The 15,514-nt window shown below is 35.9% G+C and overlaps 2 protein-coding genes across 7 annotated transcripts; one reads left to right on the forward strand and one right to left on the reverse strand.

Annotated features, from left to right (window-relative positions):
• On the reverse strand, window positions 1-5,608 carry LOC103982775 (barley B recombinant-like protein D). 5 transcript variants are annotated; one of them, XM_009399792.3, is made up of 4 exons: window positions 5,501-5,605; window positions 2,318-2,520; window positions 2,090-2,200; window positions 1-1,188 (listed from the first exon to the last, which is right to left on the reverse strand). In XM_009399792.3, exons 3-4 carry the CDS (start codon window positions 2,156-2,158, stop codon window positions 220-222), a joined length of 1,038 nt encoding a protein of 345 aa, XP_009398067.2. In that variant the 5' UTR covers window positions 2,159-2,200; window positions 2,318-2,520; window positions 5,501-5,605; the 3' UTR covers window positions 1-219. The 5 variants fall into 5 exon arrangements, with proteins under 5 accessions (XP_009398067.2, XP_009398068.2, XP_009398069.2 ...); XM_009399793.3 differs by having other exon boundaries at window positions 5,498-5,603; XM_009399794.3 differs by lacking the exon at window positions 5,501-5,605 and adding an exon at window positions 5,371-5,472.
• Window positions 5,609-7,353: 1,745 nt separating this feature from the next.
• Window positions 7,354-14,591, forward strand: LOC103982774 (uncharacterized). Of its 2 annotated transcripts, XM_009399787.2 has the most exons (8): window positions 7,354-7,780; window positions 8,876-8,928; window positions 9,942-10,001; window positions 10,099-10,176; window positions 11,119-11,248; window positions 12,542-12,594; window positions 13,162-13,335; window positions 14,104-14,591. In XM_009399787.2, the coding sequence occupies exons 1-8, from the start codon at window positions 7,447-7,449 to the stop codon at window positions 14,251-14,253; spliced, it is 1,032 nt and encodes a 343-aa protein (XP_009398062.2). In that variant the 5' UTR covers window positions 7,354-7,446; the 3' UTR covers window positions 14,254-14,591. The 2 variants fall into 2 exon arrangements, with proteins under 2 accessions (XP_009398062.2, XP_009398065.2); XM_009399790.3 differs by lacking the exon at window positions 9,942-10,001 and having other exon boundaries at window positions 7,356-7,780.
• Window positions 14,592-15,514: the final 923 nt, after the last annotated feature.

Here is a 15,514-nt window from a genome sequence, read left to right on the forward strand (position 1 = left end):
TTTCAATTTATGTTTTCTTGGGGCAAGCTTCATTATATTGATGAATATCTTACAAGAAGAAAGAACATGACAACCAGTAGTAGATAAAAGTTTCTGAATTCTACTGCATAAACAAACACTAATCGAAGTGAACAGCTTCCTGGTGGTAGTTTCCCTGCAAACGACCCACCACAGATTTTAGATCACAGAGGACACCAAAACTCATCAAAACATACTGCCTCACTTGATGGTGATGTAGCGATTTGTCCCATGCTTAGCCCAGTGGTCCTTAAGGTCAACTGGCAGAGACAAGTCATGGCCTTCTGCTGCTAGCCTGCTTAGAAGCTTTCTGAATGCGCTGCCGCTCATCTTGCGCCCTGCGACACGTGCATGACGCTTGTTGGGCAGAACCGGTAGTGGATACATGGAAAGAGTCATGGTACAACAGGCAGACTGCCATCCTCCGTTCCCCCACTTGTAGCATTGTTGGTATCTCCCGGTGCACGAACAGACAGGCGCTGGCATGGATGAGTCATCGAACGTTACCTGATTCAGACCCAGGTCTTGACTCTTCCATTCATGATGCTTCAATGAGGACACCTTATTTAGATCTTCCCCAACTCCGACTTCACCTCTCCACGCACCAGCTGCCCTAGCAATAGTGACTTGCTTGTCCCAATCGTTACCCCCACCCTTCTTACTCTTACGAGGGAACTTTGTCATTTTCTTTGATGAAGAGGCTTCAACTTCAGTCTTCTTCCTTGACCTTTTGGTCTTGATGAGCTTCCCTAAAGTCTCTGGACCACCTGAGTTGTGAAAGGCCTCACTTCTTGGTGTCTCTCGTGTTTGGTTGTTGGGAGCATCATGCAGTTGCTGCGGTGCAGCTTGGATATGCTGAAGGTGTTGCTGTTGATAGTTGTACATGTTTTTTGTTCCGCAAGGAGCAGGGGAACATCCAGGTGCACAGTTATTGCTCATGCAATTCTCACGGGCATATTCAAGGGCAGCAATTGCATCATCACGTTCTAAAATGGCATTATTCCTCTCAGCGATTGCAGCATCACGCTGGAGGTAGGCCGTGTCTCGTTCAGCTAAAGCAGCTTTCTTCTCACTTATGGCTATGTCACGTTCTTGGAGAGCTTTCTCCCGGTCAGCCATGAGGAGCTTTATGGTTTGATTCTCCTTCAGCTGATGATGAGGCATCATCCACTGTAATATCATCATCCAAAGAGAATAATAAGATGAGTAATGTAAGCCAGAAACTGAAGGTGTTCAAGGGTGCTGTCATTTATCTGCAAACTTTTAGCATGATAAAAAGGAAGCTATATAGATAACGGTAAGTAATTAATTTTATTTAGTAGGAACACTGTTGGCACTACATCATATGAATTGACATATAGAAAAGGCCAAAGAAGCTTCTCAAGTATCATATGCTTATCGTATGCCAATTTAATCTTATGGTTTCTTTTATATATGCAGTGGAGCTAAAAATCTATGAACCTCTAAACAAACTGTTGAAGGCCAGACAACCAAATTTCTCTCCTAAAAGGAATTAATTTGATTTGTTAAATAGGAAAGTCAGAAGTGAGTGAAAAAGTTAAGAAACTAAATTCAGGACAAAGATCAACATGGAGATAGTAATGCCTTCATTCTGAATTTAAATCTTGGATAGTTATGTACCCAGTTTCTTGAATCCAACTTAAGAAGTTCTTAACATTTTCAGAATACCAACAACAAGATTTCAGAATTGACGTATCTAATATTGAAAAAATAATGGACATACATCCTGAATGGTCATTGAACAAAATTTAATCAAGCACTACTAAGATAAAAGATTCTGAAAAAGCAAATAACAATGGACTACAAATGTTTAGAACTTAATTTTAAGTTCAAGTAGTGAAGCCAACTTTAAAAATAATGATAAGTGCAAAAAAAAGTGATTCTCTGGTTTAATCATACCGTCAATTGAAGCTGTTATAATTTAGAGACACTGATAAGAAAAAAATGAATTTTTCTATTAAGCTTGAGCTTTTCAACATCTTAATTAAAATCAATAAAACCAGGAAAAACAATGGCCAGAAATATCTGCAAAATTCTTTTAAAATAATACCTGTGCATGAGCTGTTTTGTATTGATCATTCTTGTGTCTCCCATTCTCCCTATGACCAATCTCATCCATAACCGCAATCGACTTGTAGGATGAGTTCAAAGTTTCTATTATCTGTTAAGCATTAACATGGTGTGCACATTCAGCCACATCCCATGATAAAATTTCAAAGATTATCTATCAAAAGAAAGAAAGAGTACAAACGTGTAATCAAGTCTATGTAATGCTTACAAGAGAAGAATTGATGGTAAAATGAGCTCCTCAAAAGCAATTCAACTGAATGCCATCACCATGTTGTTCATAACAAGCATATACTTCCTCTAATTGTTAGGGGGTAGAAATGCTTAATGCACAATCCTGAGTTGTCATGAAAACCCCTCACTCATTTGTTCTTAAGATAACTACTTGCCAAATTCATTATCATCATCATCACTCTGTATAAACCACATTGATTTAGCTAAAGAAAACACCAAAATTAATAGCACCAGTATGGAGATAATAAATTGCACAACAATAACAAAACTTGGAAAATTTTTTGAATATTTAACCTAAAGGTATCCCACTTAAGTTATTGATATAGTTTAACAAGCATTATCTCAGTTATTTTTAAAAGATATAACCGCAATGTTAAAAAGAATATATCATTTTGCCTGAAGAATTTTCTTATCAGGAATTACTGAATTTGAGAAGAATCAAATTGCTAAATCAGTAATCATCCGTAGGATTGTGTACCATGAAGTTCTCAACAACTTACACTTAAACATGATCCAAAGACATATTACCTGAAGCATCCAATAGGATGCTTTTTTTCTTTTTTTTCACATTAGTACTCTAAAGATAAAGGTAAAAAGGCAAAGATGAGTAACTTAAACATAATTATTAGCAACATATCAAATTATTATTTACATGTTACAATATCTACATTTTGTATCTATGCTCTATATTTGAAACCTTATTGTAACTTTCTCATCAATTCCTTCATTTTTTATCCATCTCATCAAACTCTAAATTCTATTTTTCATGGAAGCATTCTCTTTGAGACAAACGACCAAGGGACCACTGCAGCACCCCTCTAAGGCACTATGCAGTCTTCTTGCAGGCCTTGTACGACTACCTTTAAAAAATTCAATTCCTTGGCTATGTATACAATCAAGTCAAGTCGCTGTCAACAATGAAACACAGATCGAATTCCATAAGTGCACGTTGCACATGTAATTAAAGCTAAAAATTTATCCCTATCCAAAAATAACATCAGAGTGATTAATAATGTGCAGCTATGTTTTACAATACTGCAATGAAATACATATTTTATAATAAAAAAACAAGCCTTCATGAATTCTGTATCAGAAAAGTCTGTGTTTAGTATATTTCCTTTAGTTTGCAATGAGATTAACACTTGCTAATTTATTTTCACATTGGTGATGTAAAATTGTTACGAAAATAGAAATTCTAATTAAATTTTGTGCACAATCATAATTGTCAACTCTCAAACGAATTGTCACTATTTTTTCTTCAAACATAGTACATAGTTATGCATCCATGTGTATGTAATTTAGTGATTGTCTGTACAAATGGATATGAGTTAACAAAAGAGAAAGGTCCATGGTGACAACTTGGCCAAATAAAATATACTCGATAGATTATTTGAAGAAATTGATTATTGAGAAAAAAAATGAGAGATGAGAAATGGAAAGAAGCAAAGAGAATCAGACAACGGATTCACACAGAATCAGATGCATATGCTCCATATAAGTGGCAGAATTAGTTCATAGACAGACCAGGAAGAAGACCTTGGAGAATCATGGGGCTTGACTCTTTATTTCTCCATTCATGTAATGCATAAAAGAACCAGAAACTGACAATATATTTCTTGAATTGGTTGCTTATAGTTGGAATCACAAGTGTTTATGAATTGGTCAATGCAGTATACTATTGTGCATTATTACATGCTTAATGAACTTGAATAGCGGTTTCATGATTTCATCCAGCATGAGATAAATTTGTGATGCCAACAAGCAGAAGAATATTATCCACATATGCATGTTGATAAACCATTGCCTACATTTTGATATTAATTACGAGCATAGCTGCAGATTCATGTGAAGTCAGATCTGAACACAGAAAAGAAAGGTTATGAATGTAGTTTGAGTACCATGTGCTGCAACCATACAAGGATAAAATCAAATGGCTAAATATATATAAATATACAGCCTACAATTTGAACGGATGGTATACAAATTATTCCACATTCGTACCTTTAAGAAATAGATAGCATGAACTTTAGAGAAATCACCACCATGAATAACTTGCTATATCACATGTTCAAGAAAAAAGACAAAAGAGAAAAGCTATGTGTAAAAATCCTTCAAAATTTCTGAGACAGAAGAGTTTGGGAGTTGGAAAGATATGAAAGAGAGATTAAGAGGCTAAAACACAATAAATTGGGATACAGGAAGAATCCAGGTGGAGGACCCCTTTTTTGTAAAAAGTTATTGCAAGAGAATAATACTGATTTACAGAGTCTACAAGTACTTACCATATGTATGTGGTGTATATTTAAATTATGCATGACCAGAAAATAGGCTAGAACTGGACCATCAATCAAAAGCAAGAAGGATAATGAAAAAGGAATGATCAAAGCATTTCTCAGTCATTCTGCTACAACCTCCATGATTTCATTGTTTACCCTTTTACATGCATGGGTTTGCTGGTTACTTACAAATTATGAATGGCTCCCTTGTTCATTTTTATTTCTTCTTGTCGGAGATTGGGGACGTAGCATATACTTCTCAGATAACTATGTGGAGGCTACAAGGTCCTAGTGACTCAATCTCTTTTCAGTTCAAGCACAGAATAAACATCGTCTCCGTAAAATCTAGCAAATTGAACATAGAAGTGATCAAGATAGTCTTTACTTTCCACCACGAATATTAACCCAGGTCGATCTTCACCAATGTGCATACCCTAAATCATATTCATACTGAAAACATCCGATCAAGTTTCCGACCAATGCATAAGCATTACTCAGTGCTTCGGCAACAACAGGAACTTCCATGGTCTCTTGAGGCCCCAAGTCCCATTTTTCACCTCCACAACTTGAAGCACAACCACCAACACCGTAGTTCAAGATCCCAAACGCACGAAACAAGAAGTCCACAAAAAGGGGGAAAACCCCATGACACAGCTAGGGTTTTGACAAAGGGCATGTAAAAGATGTCACACCTCATTCTAAGAACAAATTTCGAAAGACTTAAGATCAACAATCGGTAGGAGTAATATCACACCGCTATCAATGCGCTCGATGGTGAAGTGTCAACATAGAAATGTTCCGAGCCAGGAATCCCGAGGTCAATAGCAATGGATTATGAAGGAACCTCCAAGAACGGGGGGATCAAAGAGAGGAAGACTTACTACCTTCAGCGAACACCCACGCTTCCTTCCTTCTTCGTCTCCCTCCTTCCTCGAGCTTCCTCCTCTCGGTGTCAGTTGTCCCGAGAAATCCTTTAGTATTTTTTTTTTTGCTCTCTTATTTTTCTGAAGTCTCTATCGGCTCAGTTGTACTGACCTGTGGGGTCCATGTCCCTGTCGAAGGGGTCGGAATCACCTCTTTTACGAAGGCAGAGGTTCAGCATTTATACTTGCAATGAGATCAGTCTTACGTGCCGTGGCAAACAGTTATTGGTTAATACTAACGAAGATTCTGAAGCCTGTCTGGGATCAAACAGGGATCAAGCCCCAATGGTAACACTCGCCTGCTCACCGTTTTGGAGTAGACAGCACGAAGAGGTTCAAAGGGGATAGCAAATCAATTATATAAGGCCGAATTTTCTAAAATGCCCTTTACATTGTGGAATGTTCCACAAAACATCCCTCCTAAAAATATTCTAAAAAATATTATTTTTATTTCTTTTCCAAATGACTCTTCTCATCTTTAAACCGATTTAAAGTACTATTATATTTTTTTTATAAAAAAAAAATTAACAAAAGTAATTTTTATTATATTTTTCTATTCTAAATTAGTTTATAATCAGTAAAGCATTATGCTCATTACAAAAATTAATAGTAAAATCACTATCTAGCAATCTACCTCTAGCAAAATCTTTCAAGACATTACATCTTATCGAGAGATCTATGAATGTAACAAAAGGATAAGTGAATGTAATAGTTCAAGATACATTGATTTAAGGCTATTGACTTCAATCTTTCTTTCATTGAATGATAATTTGGGAATATGTCTCGATAAAAAGTTTGGAAACCCCTTCTTGAATGGCACATTAAATCCCTTCTCTGATTGTCTAAGCTTTGGCAAGAACAATCGCCAAAGTTGTGACACACTTGCGACCAGCAACTACAATAGAACTATTAGGAGTTTTGAGAATACAACCAAAATCAGTGAGTCTAATCTCTAATGAGAAGAATAGAGATAGTGTCATAGGGTGTTGGGTAAATGGGTGAAACAGTAGAGATGATACACATGCAAGTATTATGATTTTAGTTATGAGAGTCCTAATTAAGAGCGACATTCATATAGAACCTATCTAAGTCGATCCCTATTAAAGAGATGAAGAGGTCGACTAGGGTTAGGAGGTTGTTTCTTAGACAAGAATTATGAGTTGTAAAGGAATATGAGTCTTAAGTATGAGTCATATTATGAGTTGATTAGAAGTACAAGTCTTGAGTACGAGTTATATTATGAGTTAGGGTTTATAAACCCTATAAATAGCTATGTATTCCTCCTCTTTTCATAAGCAATAGATGAATCTTTTCTATAGCCTTTGAGCAGTAACTTAGAAGGAGAAACCCCTATAGAGTTCTAAAGAGATCGATCCCCTAAATAGATCAATCTCAAGTTTAGAATCTACAAAAGGTTCTATAGCAAGCTCCATCAAACTTCCCCCGGAGAAATCAAATGTGAGGACATTAATCCTATAAAGGATAGAAATAATGTTTGAGCAATAAAGTGAAACTAAAGAGAGTTAGCAATAAAGTAAGGTGAGTTCCAATATATCCCTTCAAATAATTAATCCTTATTGACCTAAATCACATTAAAATCTTTCTCACAATCAATCACGTGAGACATAAGTTGCGATGGTATTTGAGTAGTCAATTTCTTTTCTTAAATCATAGGATAATTCATATGGGTTATTTAATGGTAAATAGAATTTATTGTTTCGTCGTTAGAAATGTGTATATCGTCAACCAATTTGTTTACAAATAAAAAAAAAGAAAAAGAAAATTTGATATATCCGCTAATTCGAAGCAAGCTTGTGAGTGACGAGATAATTTGCCCATTGCCGGAGAGTTCGTTTCCTACCTTAGCTTGAGAGGAAACGCTCCTTAAGAGGAGCCAAACCACGGCAATGGTCACGGCCATGGCGGGAGCTTGTCCTCCTCACCTCTCTCTCGGCTTTACGCCTCGAGTGCGCACCAAGATTCACTGCCGCCGCCATGCCCTCCGAGCGAGTCGGCACGAGTCCGGCACGAGGACGCTCTTCTTGTCCTGTCCTCTTCCTTGTGGTCGGAGAGTCATCAATTATCGCTCAGCCTCCCACGCGGAGGAAATTCCGGCGCCGGTGCCGGCGTCGACGGAGGACGACTCGTCCTTTTCGGTCCTGGCCGCCATCACGAGCCTGCACAACGATATTGTGGTTGTGGACACGCCGGCTTCGAGGTTTCTGCTCCTCGATTCCACCCGTAGGTGCTTCTCATGCTCTTGGATTTTCTTGTTTTTTCTTGAATTCGTAGTCTAGCCGTAAAAATATGAATTTCGACTGTGAAATCGTTAAGACATTCGATGGAATGTGTTGCCGCATCTATTCTTGTTTGACGGGATTTCTTCACTCTCTCGTTTTTTTATTGGTTTGATTTTTTTACCTTTTTTCCAATGCCTGAATTTGAATCTTGGATTTGGTGTTGAGGGTCTGAATCGGTTGTGAAACCTGTAAGATATTTGACGATTGAACCCATTCCTGTTCAGAGAACTTAGAGACATTTCCTAGGAGTAGGATGTTAACCTTGTGTTCATGCAGTTTCTTCTGTCCCACCTCGAGCCGACGAAGAACTTGAACTATAAACGCTTCTTTTGTTCATAATAGTTCTTGAACATTACATCTTTTCACAGTTGACTTTCATAACAGTTCTTGAACATTACATTTTTTTGCAGTTGACTTGGCACTGATGATTATTTTCAGGGATTGTTTGATCATCCTTCATATCCTCATAATGACACACCCCTCCTTGAGTAGCATTTAAAAGGCATAATTTGGCTGATAGCCTTATTTGTCATGTCATTTGCTATCCCTCACTTAAATAAGTAGAGACTGACCATAGCTGGCTGCTTGCACTTAGAAATTTAGGAGGTAGATTGAAGGGTGATGTGGACAAGATGTTGAGGTGGATGGGATTCATGTTTCGTGTATTGTTATGTTTAAATATATGTAAAGTAGTAATACTTGGAAAAGTATCTAAGCTAACCATGCTACACATAATAGCATTAAGGGACTACCATGCACAAGAAAAAGAAGTAAAAAGATCTCAAGTTGTCCACTGGGCTAAAGTATAGGTCTATTGCTGTCATTACACTGGAAGGAATTTTGTGAATGGATTCACTTGAATATCCTTTGAGTATCTTTGATGTTCAGTTGTGCAAATTCATAAGAAACTTTTGACACTATAATTGGATTTCTTTAGTCAATGCTATGGACTAGTCACTTAAAAGTTCCAGTCTCAAGATCAACCACTATCTTTGCCTAATCTGTCCATAATTATTGTTTTTCTGTTATTTTGTAGATAACATTCACAGCATGTTAAACAAGGAGCAGTTATTGACAGGATCATATTGGGTATGATGTATATCATTTTTTTTCTGTCTAATTATTTGTATTATCATCATTGTTGAGGTAACTTTTTGGAATCTTTCAGCAAAATATTCTATTATGAAACAAGGCTAGAGTGTCATGGAGACAGCATTTGTCAATGCTGTTGGGAGTCCCAGGAATTAAGGGAGATAACGAGATCATGCACAGAATTCGTCATACTCTTCGCTTGCATGATTTTCATTCTATGTTTGGAAAATAAAATTGCAGCTTCATGATGCAAATTCGTAAAGAAAATCAGTTTCATGGTGTAATTCAAAATTTCTTTGAATAAGAAAAAAAAGATATTTTCACATTTAAATATTTTTGATATTTTTTGAGGTTATCGTAACCTGTTTATTGGCTTCTCCTTTGATTTTTTCCATCTTTATTGTTCCATGTTTTCTTAGTGCTTCCAGGAAAATAATGAAATCAGATAAATCAATTTTGTCTGTTGTGGTATCTTAATTGATGGGAGGTAGTTACACACCATGTGTATTTTTATGCAAGTAATGTTGTTCCCAGGAGACCTTGTATTCTATGTTTCCTCCATATTTCCAAATCCAACATTCTTTTAGCATTTTCCCAAGTTAGTTACTAAATACCATGTTAGTGTAGAATTAAATTGATATTTCTTATCTTTCAACTGCTGAAATTACTTGATGTGGATGTTCTTCTATCGAGAAAGTCAATAGCATATTCTATTTACCATGTTGTATGTATTTGTGTCTCTCTATGTCTATGTTTGGATGTCTTGTTTCTATATATGTTATTCTTACCTGCTGTATTTATGCTTAGGTGCGCATGGATGTGTGCAAGTGCCGTTTTGTTGTCTCTATGTTAAGAACTACAAATCCATTCTTATACACTTGGATGATAGCTATAGTCTGGTGCATAAGATATTCTGTTAATTTACACTAAGATGCATATGTGCTATCACGAGTTTTTTGCAAGTAATTATGATTTGTTATATTTACTAGATTGCTTGGTGTTTTCTTTAGGATGATTTTGCCAGTCTTCCTGCTATTGTTCCAGAAGGTCCAATTGCAATCTTAGGCTTGGTAATCTACTGCAACTAGTGGAAAGCCTGCAATTATTTTCCCCAACTATTCATGTCTAAGAAATCATATACTGAAGTGAACTATGATATTTCTCCAGGGTGGTGGAACAGCAGCACATATAATGCTTAAATTGTGGCCGAACTTGCACCTGGAAGGTTGGGAGATTGATGAAATAGTAAGGAAAAGTTCTCAAAAATTACACTAATCTAAGCAATTTATGTATGAGATAATGATACTTAATGAGTGGATTTGGCTTGTTCTGGATCAGACCAACCAAGATCTGGCCACATCCAATCAGAATCAGCCTTGCTTACCCTTAATGTAGGATGCTACAGCAGTTCAGCACTATTAGATGCTTGACTGACCCCGTATGGGACCTTGACATATCACATGGCACTCTGCCATGCATACTTACAGAAACTTTCTATCTTTTCAAACTGAAATACTTCAGATTAAATTGGATCTTAAGTCATCAAGAGCAGTAAAAAGTTGACTCTTTAGACTAGAAAACATGAAATCGCAGTCCTGTGTTGGCCAAAACTTATCGACCTGGACATGAGGAATGACAATTTCATGATTTAGTTACAATCTTTATGTTGAGAAATCCACAAAAAAGAATGCATGATGAAAATATCATTTTCTGTTGAATCAACTATGCAAGAATTTCATGGTAATTAGTGTTTCAGGAGTAAAGTTTAAAGATTTACACTACATTTAGCAACAATTTATTAATTTAACACCTATAAGCATAAAATTAAGACACTGTAAGCTTAATAGGTACTTCAACTCTGGTATTCTCCATTCATTGATTACCAATGGCAAGTTGTCTTTGAAAATTTGATGGTAGTTAAAAAGATGGTCTATTTTTTATGTTATTCAATAGTCTATATACGTCAACGATCTTTTGGCAAGCTTGTCAATAATTGATTTACTGAGCACAATTATACGTTGACCGGCAGTGGCAAACTTGTTTAATGAGATTCCATTCTTTTATCTTTCCTAACACTTCAACAATGTCTGGTTACTCTGGTATTTATAAGACCACTTCCACGTACTTCCTTGATTATACAGTTTCACATAAACACTTACTTCATTTTTTGTGATTAATTCATGGCAGCTGATTGACATGGCAAGGGAGTATTTTGGTCTGTCTGAATTAGAGAAATGCACATCAGCTGGTGGTTCTCTTTCTGTTCACATTGGTGATGCATTTTCTGAATCTGTGAGAGTTCCAGGAGGTTTTGCTGGTACTTTTATTTCTACGGCCTTGAATATTATTGTTAATATTATTTTCTGCGGTGGTTCCTGAATTTTCTTTATGCAAAATGCTTTTCAATTTTGTTCTATTTAATCTGGTTACACCCCTTAACACTTTGGATGTACTGGTCTTGTCAAGAGCTTATAAAGGTCCATAAGATTTTGTTATCAGGATTTTTTATTTTTTTAGTTTATAACCTGAGACCTGAGGAAAAGCCTTACTCAAAATATGACAGGAGACACACTTTACATCTACAAGATATGACTCCATTCAACAACTTGAAGCCATAGTATCCCAACTATATGGGGTTGGCTAAGATATAACCTCATAAACACAACTAAGTATGCCTAGGGAAATTTCATCATATAAATACATATGGCGATCATGTATCACTTGCAGAAACATGGAAGCACAGAGCTCAAGTATATAACAACATAAGGAAGTGCAAATTCTATGTATTTACCTATTAAAACAGCATGGCCAAGCATGAATGTGAACCTCTGAGTCACACTCTCCACCAGCATTAATGGGTCAATCAAATCATTACCTTAGGAGACAATAGGATGAGTAAATGGATATGCTCAGTAAGGGAAAGCATCTATTCAAATGATATTGCCATCATTTGAAACATGACATTCATGTAAACTTAACATTTCTATTTTTCATTTTAATTTTTATATAACATAGTAACAATGTTTCCCTTTACTTTAGATTGTTCGTTTTTTCAGCATTTTGCTTCGGCTTCCTTATTCCTTTACTTTACTATAACTCCTTTCTTTCTTTTTTTTTTCGTTCTTCGAGGTATTAAAATTGAGTTTAACAACTTTTCCCAATTCCAACCCATTTGTGGTTCTGAGGCTGAGAGATTGGACAAAAGTGGACTTTTATAGTCATATGGATCATAGTCAAGACTAATACCTTGAACCATGCTAATAATTCTAAAAATATTTAATTATAATTCAAAATAATTAGAGGGTATAATCTTTGAGTCACAGTAACTTTTATTGGTCCATGATAAATCTAGGAAAACCAAAATGTGGTCCATCAACTCTCCAATAGACATTTGACCCAATTATGGAAAATGAAAAATGTGCAAAATGGATATGTTTATGATCATAAAAGTTGCAATTCATAGTTTAGGCAAAACATTACAGTCAGAATCATGTCAAAAGTTTAATCTTCTGTTACTTTTACAAAGACATGCTGATTAGTTGGTTTTTAACTTAAAACTAGTTTATCTTGTTTTTCATAAAGATTGTATTTGTGTTGTGTCACAATACAGGAATCATTGTGGATTTATTTTCCGATGGAAAAATTCTGCCGCAGCTAAAAGAGGTTTGTACTTTTTTTCTCTCTTTCACATTTAACATGTTTTTTCTATTCGTAGTTTTACCATAATAATTTTACTTAAGATTCAGTTGTGTTCATGCTTGCTCTATGTTGCATATATTGGTTCAGGTATTTAGGTCTTATATTCCATAAGAGAAAAATTTTAATATTATAAGTGGTTGTTTCCATGTATTTTCTATCACATTTTGTATGCTATACTACTATTTTCCTGGCATATACAAAAAGTTTGGTGCTTGTTGGCAGTCTAACCTTTCTGACCATCTATAAGGAAACCATGGTTCAAATCCATTTGTTGTATTTTTTTTGCCCAATATATTTCTCCTATATCTGCCATGTTTACTCTAACCTAGAAGTTCTTTTTGTTCTTTTCTGTCTGGATTTTTTAAATTCTGTATTTTGTGGTGATCACTTGGTTCTTGTTTTGCTTAACTTTTCTTCTTTTTCATTTTATTTATGCTCGTCTCTGTTTTCCTTTATGGCCTCTTTTCTTTTCACTGTGACTTATGTTCTTTCATAGTTTAATATAATAATATTTTCTTATGTGCATAACAGGTCACTACATGGTTAGATATTGAGAGAAAATTGATGCCCCAGGGTCGTATCATGGTAAACTGTGGTGGAGCTCATGCTGAAGTATCTGGAAGTGGTGATGGAACAGCCAATATGGATGGTTCCTGGATTCAGAATTCTACTATTAAGGCACTTTGCCAAGCATTTCCTGGAAAGGTTTGTTGCTGCCTGTCTTTATACACTGGTCATTGGTTTCTACTGATTTGCCAATATTTTTAGACACCTGGGTATTGTGTTTGATCAGATCTTAGAACTTTCCTATTGATTTCAGAATCAAGTGCTTGAATTATCAAGTGGTATAATTATTCTTAATCCCCAATCATGGTTCACATTATGTAATTCAGTTATGTTATTGACCTGATGATGCATATGCATCAATTTTGTTTTGGTCTTTCAGATAGGTTTTAAATTTGTTGGGCAAAGGATTTTATGATTCAGTCAGTCTGAGGTCTTCAGTTAAATATGTTTGTGACTGAGAGGCAGTTGCTTGCTTTTCTTAAGGCAACATCTCTCTGACTATGTCTGGCAAGTGCTTTAGGTGATCTTCGGGCAATGACCATATATATTCACTTTTTATATCTTTAGCATCTACCTTATAGAATTCGAGTAACTCGTACACTTTCAGCAAAAAATATATATAGGTATATTCTACTGGGTTGTAGCCTCCATGCCAGTAAGATTTTGGCTTTAAATTTCAGGTAGATGCATTCGGATGTCTGTTGGGATGGTTTTTTTTTCTCCCATGGATGAACATGGGATTGTATGTCACTCTATAAAATGAAACATTTTAGAAAAAGCAATGTGTTTAAGATGGTGTATGCAATCTTCCATTTTGTATAGTCATCTCTTGCATATATTGTCTCTTGTACGATATTATCCTTTATTCTGCAAGTCATTCCTGATGCAATAAAGGGTTTTTTGCAGCTAAGCTGGAAAAGAATAGCAGAGAAAGATAGTGACAACTATCTTGCTCTCACTGGTCCATTGCCAGACTTAGATGCCTGGTCAGCTGCTGTGCCTCATCAACTGAGCATGAATGTGAAAGATTGGAGAACCTGCAAGCTTGCTTCATAAAATTTTCCAGTGTGACCAGCTTCATTGTCCATTTGTCAATGAACAAGTTATATCATTTGAAGAAACTCACCCAAGGAAACTAATTCTTATGGGCTTTGAGGTTACATCTGTTACTGGAAAAACTTGGTGCTGACTCAAGGAGATAGGAGGGAGTGCATATTTTAGGCTAGAATTGTTGATTTTTAGTCTCTTTCTAGTAACAACTATTTTAATTTTTATTACAAAATTTGATTAGTGATGCAGCTCACAAGAAGCGAGTGCACTGTAGTGGCTAAAGTTGTAGACTTGGAAGGATCTTCCACATTATATATTTCATCATCTGATTCATTGCCAGGTAATACCTTTTGTCAACAAATGATGCTGCAGGGAAATCCTGTCCACCATTTTCCTCCTTTATATATATACAATAGACCTGAAATCATACATCTGAAGAAAAGTTTCAGTAATTTTGTTATTATAATTATGTGTTCTAGTCTTTGGTGACCTAAGCATCCACATTATGTTGCAGTCACATTTTCTCTATGTTAAATCCAGTACTACGATGAATTCAAAAGGATGTGAAACACTACCTCATATGCATGGTCAGTTCCTTCTTGACTTCAGATTTACATTGAAATAAGATAGATGTTTGGAAAACATATTTGGTTTGTCAATTCTCTAGTGGGTTCTCATGTTGGACATCTATCAGCCTCCATCTCATCTTGTCCTGCATCCATGACATTTGTTGGAAGGCTAGGATTTTGATCATGCATATATCATGAAATATACTTCAAGCATCTTAAACAGGGTCAATTTTGCCTTGTTTCTTCATAAGTTCCTCTAGTTATTCTTGTCAATAGGTGCTTGACTGTGTGCCGCAACTCCGGTTTCGGCTGCGACAAATCAGATTTTGTCCATGTTTACTATGAAGTCAAAAGGCTGTGAAACACTACCTCATATGCATGGTCAGTTCCTTCTTGACTTCAGATTTACATTGAAATAAGATATATGTTTGGAAAACATATTTGGTTTGTCAATTCTCTAGTGGGTTCTCATGTTGGACATCTATCAGCCTCCATCTCATCTTGTCCTGCATCCATGACATTTGTTGGAAGGCCAGGATTTTGATCATGCATATATCATGACCTATACTTCAAGCATCCTAAACAGGGTCAATTTTGTCTTGTTTCTACATAAGTTCCTCTAGTTATTCTCACCAATAGATGCTTGACTGTGTGCCACAACTCCGTTTTGGCTGGACAAATCTGATTTTGTTCATATT

This window comes from Musa acuminata, chromosome BXJ2-4, assembly GCF_036884655.1.
Source record: "Musa acuminata AAA Group cultivar baxijiao chromosome BXJ2-4, Cavendish_Baxijiao_AAA, whole genome shotgun sequence".
In the NCBI taxonomy this organism is placed as follows: Eukaryota; Viridiplantae; Streptophyta; class Magnoliopsida; order Zingiberales; family Musaceae; genus Musa; species Musa acuminata.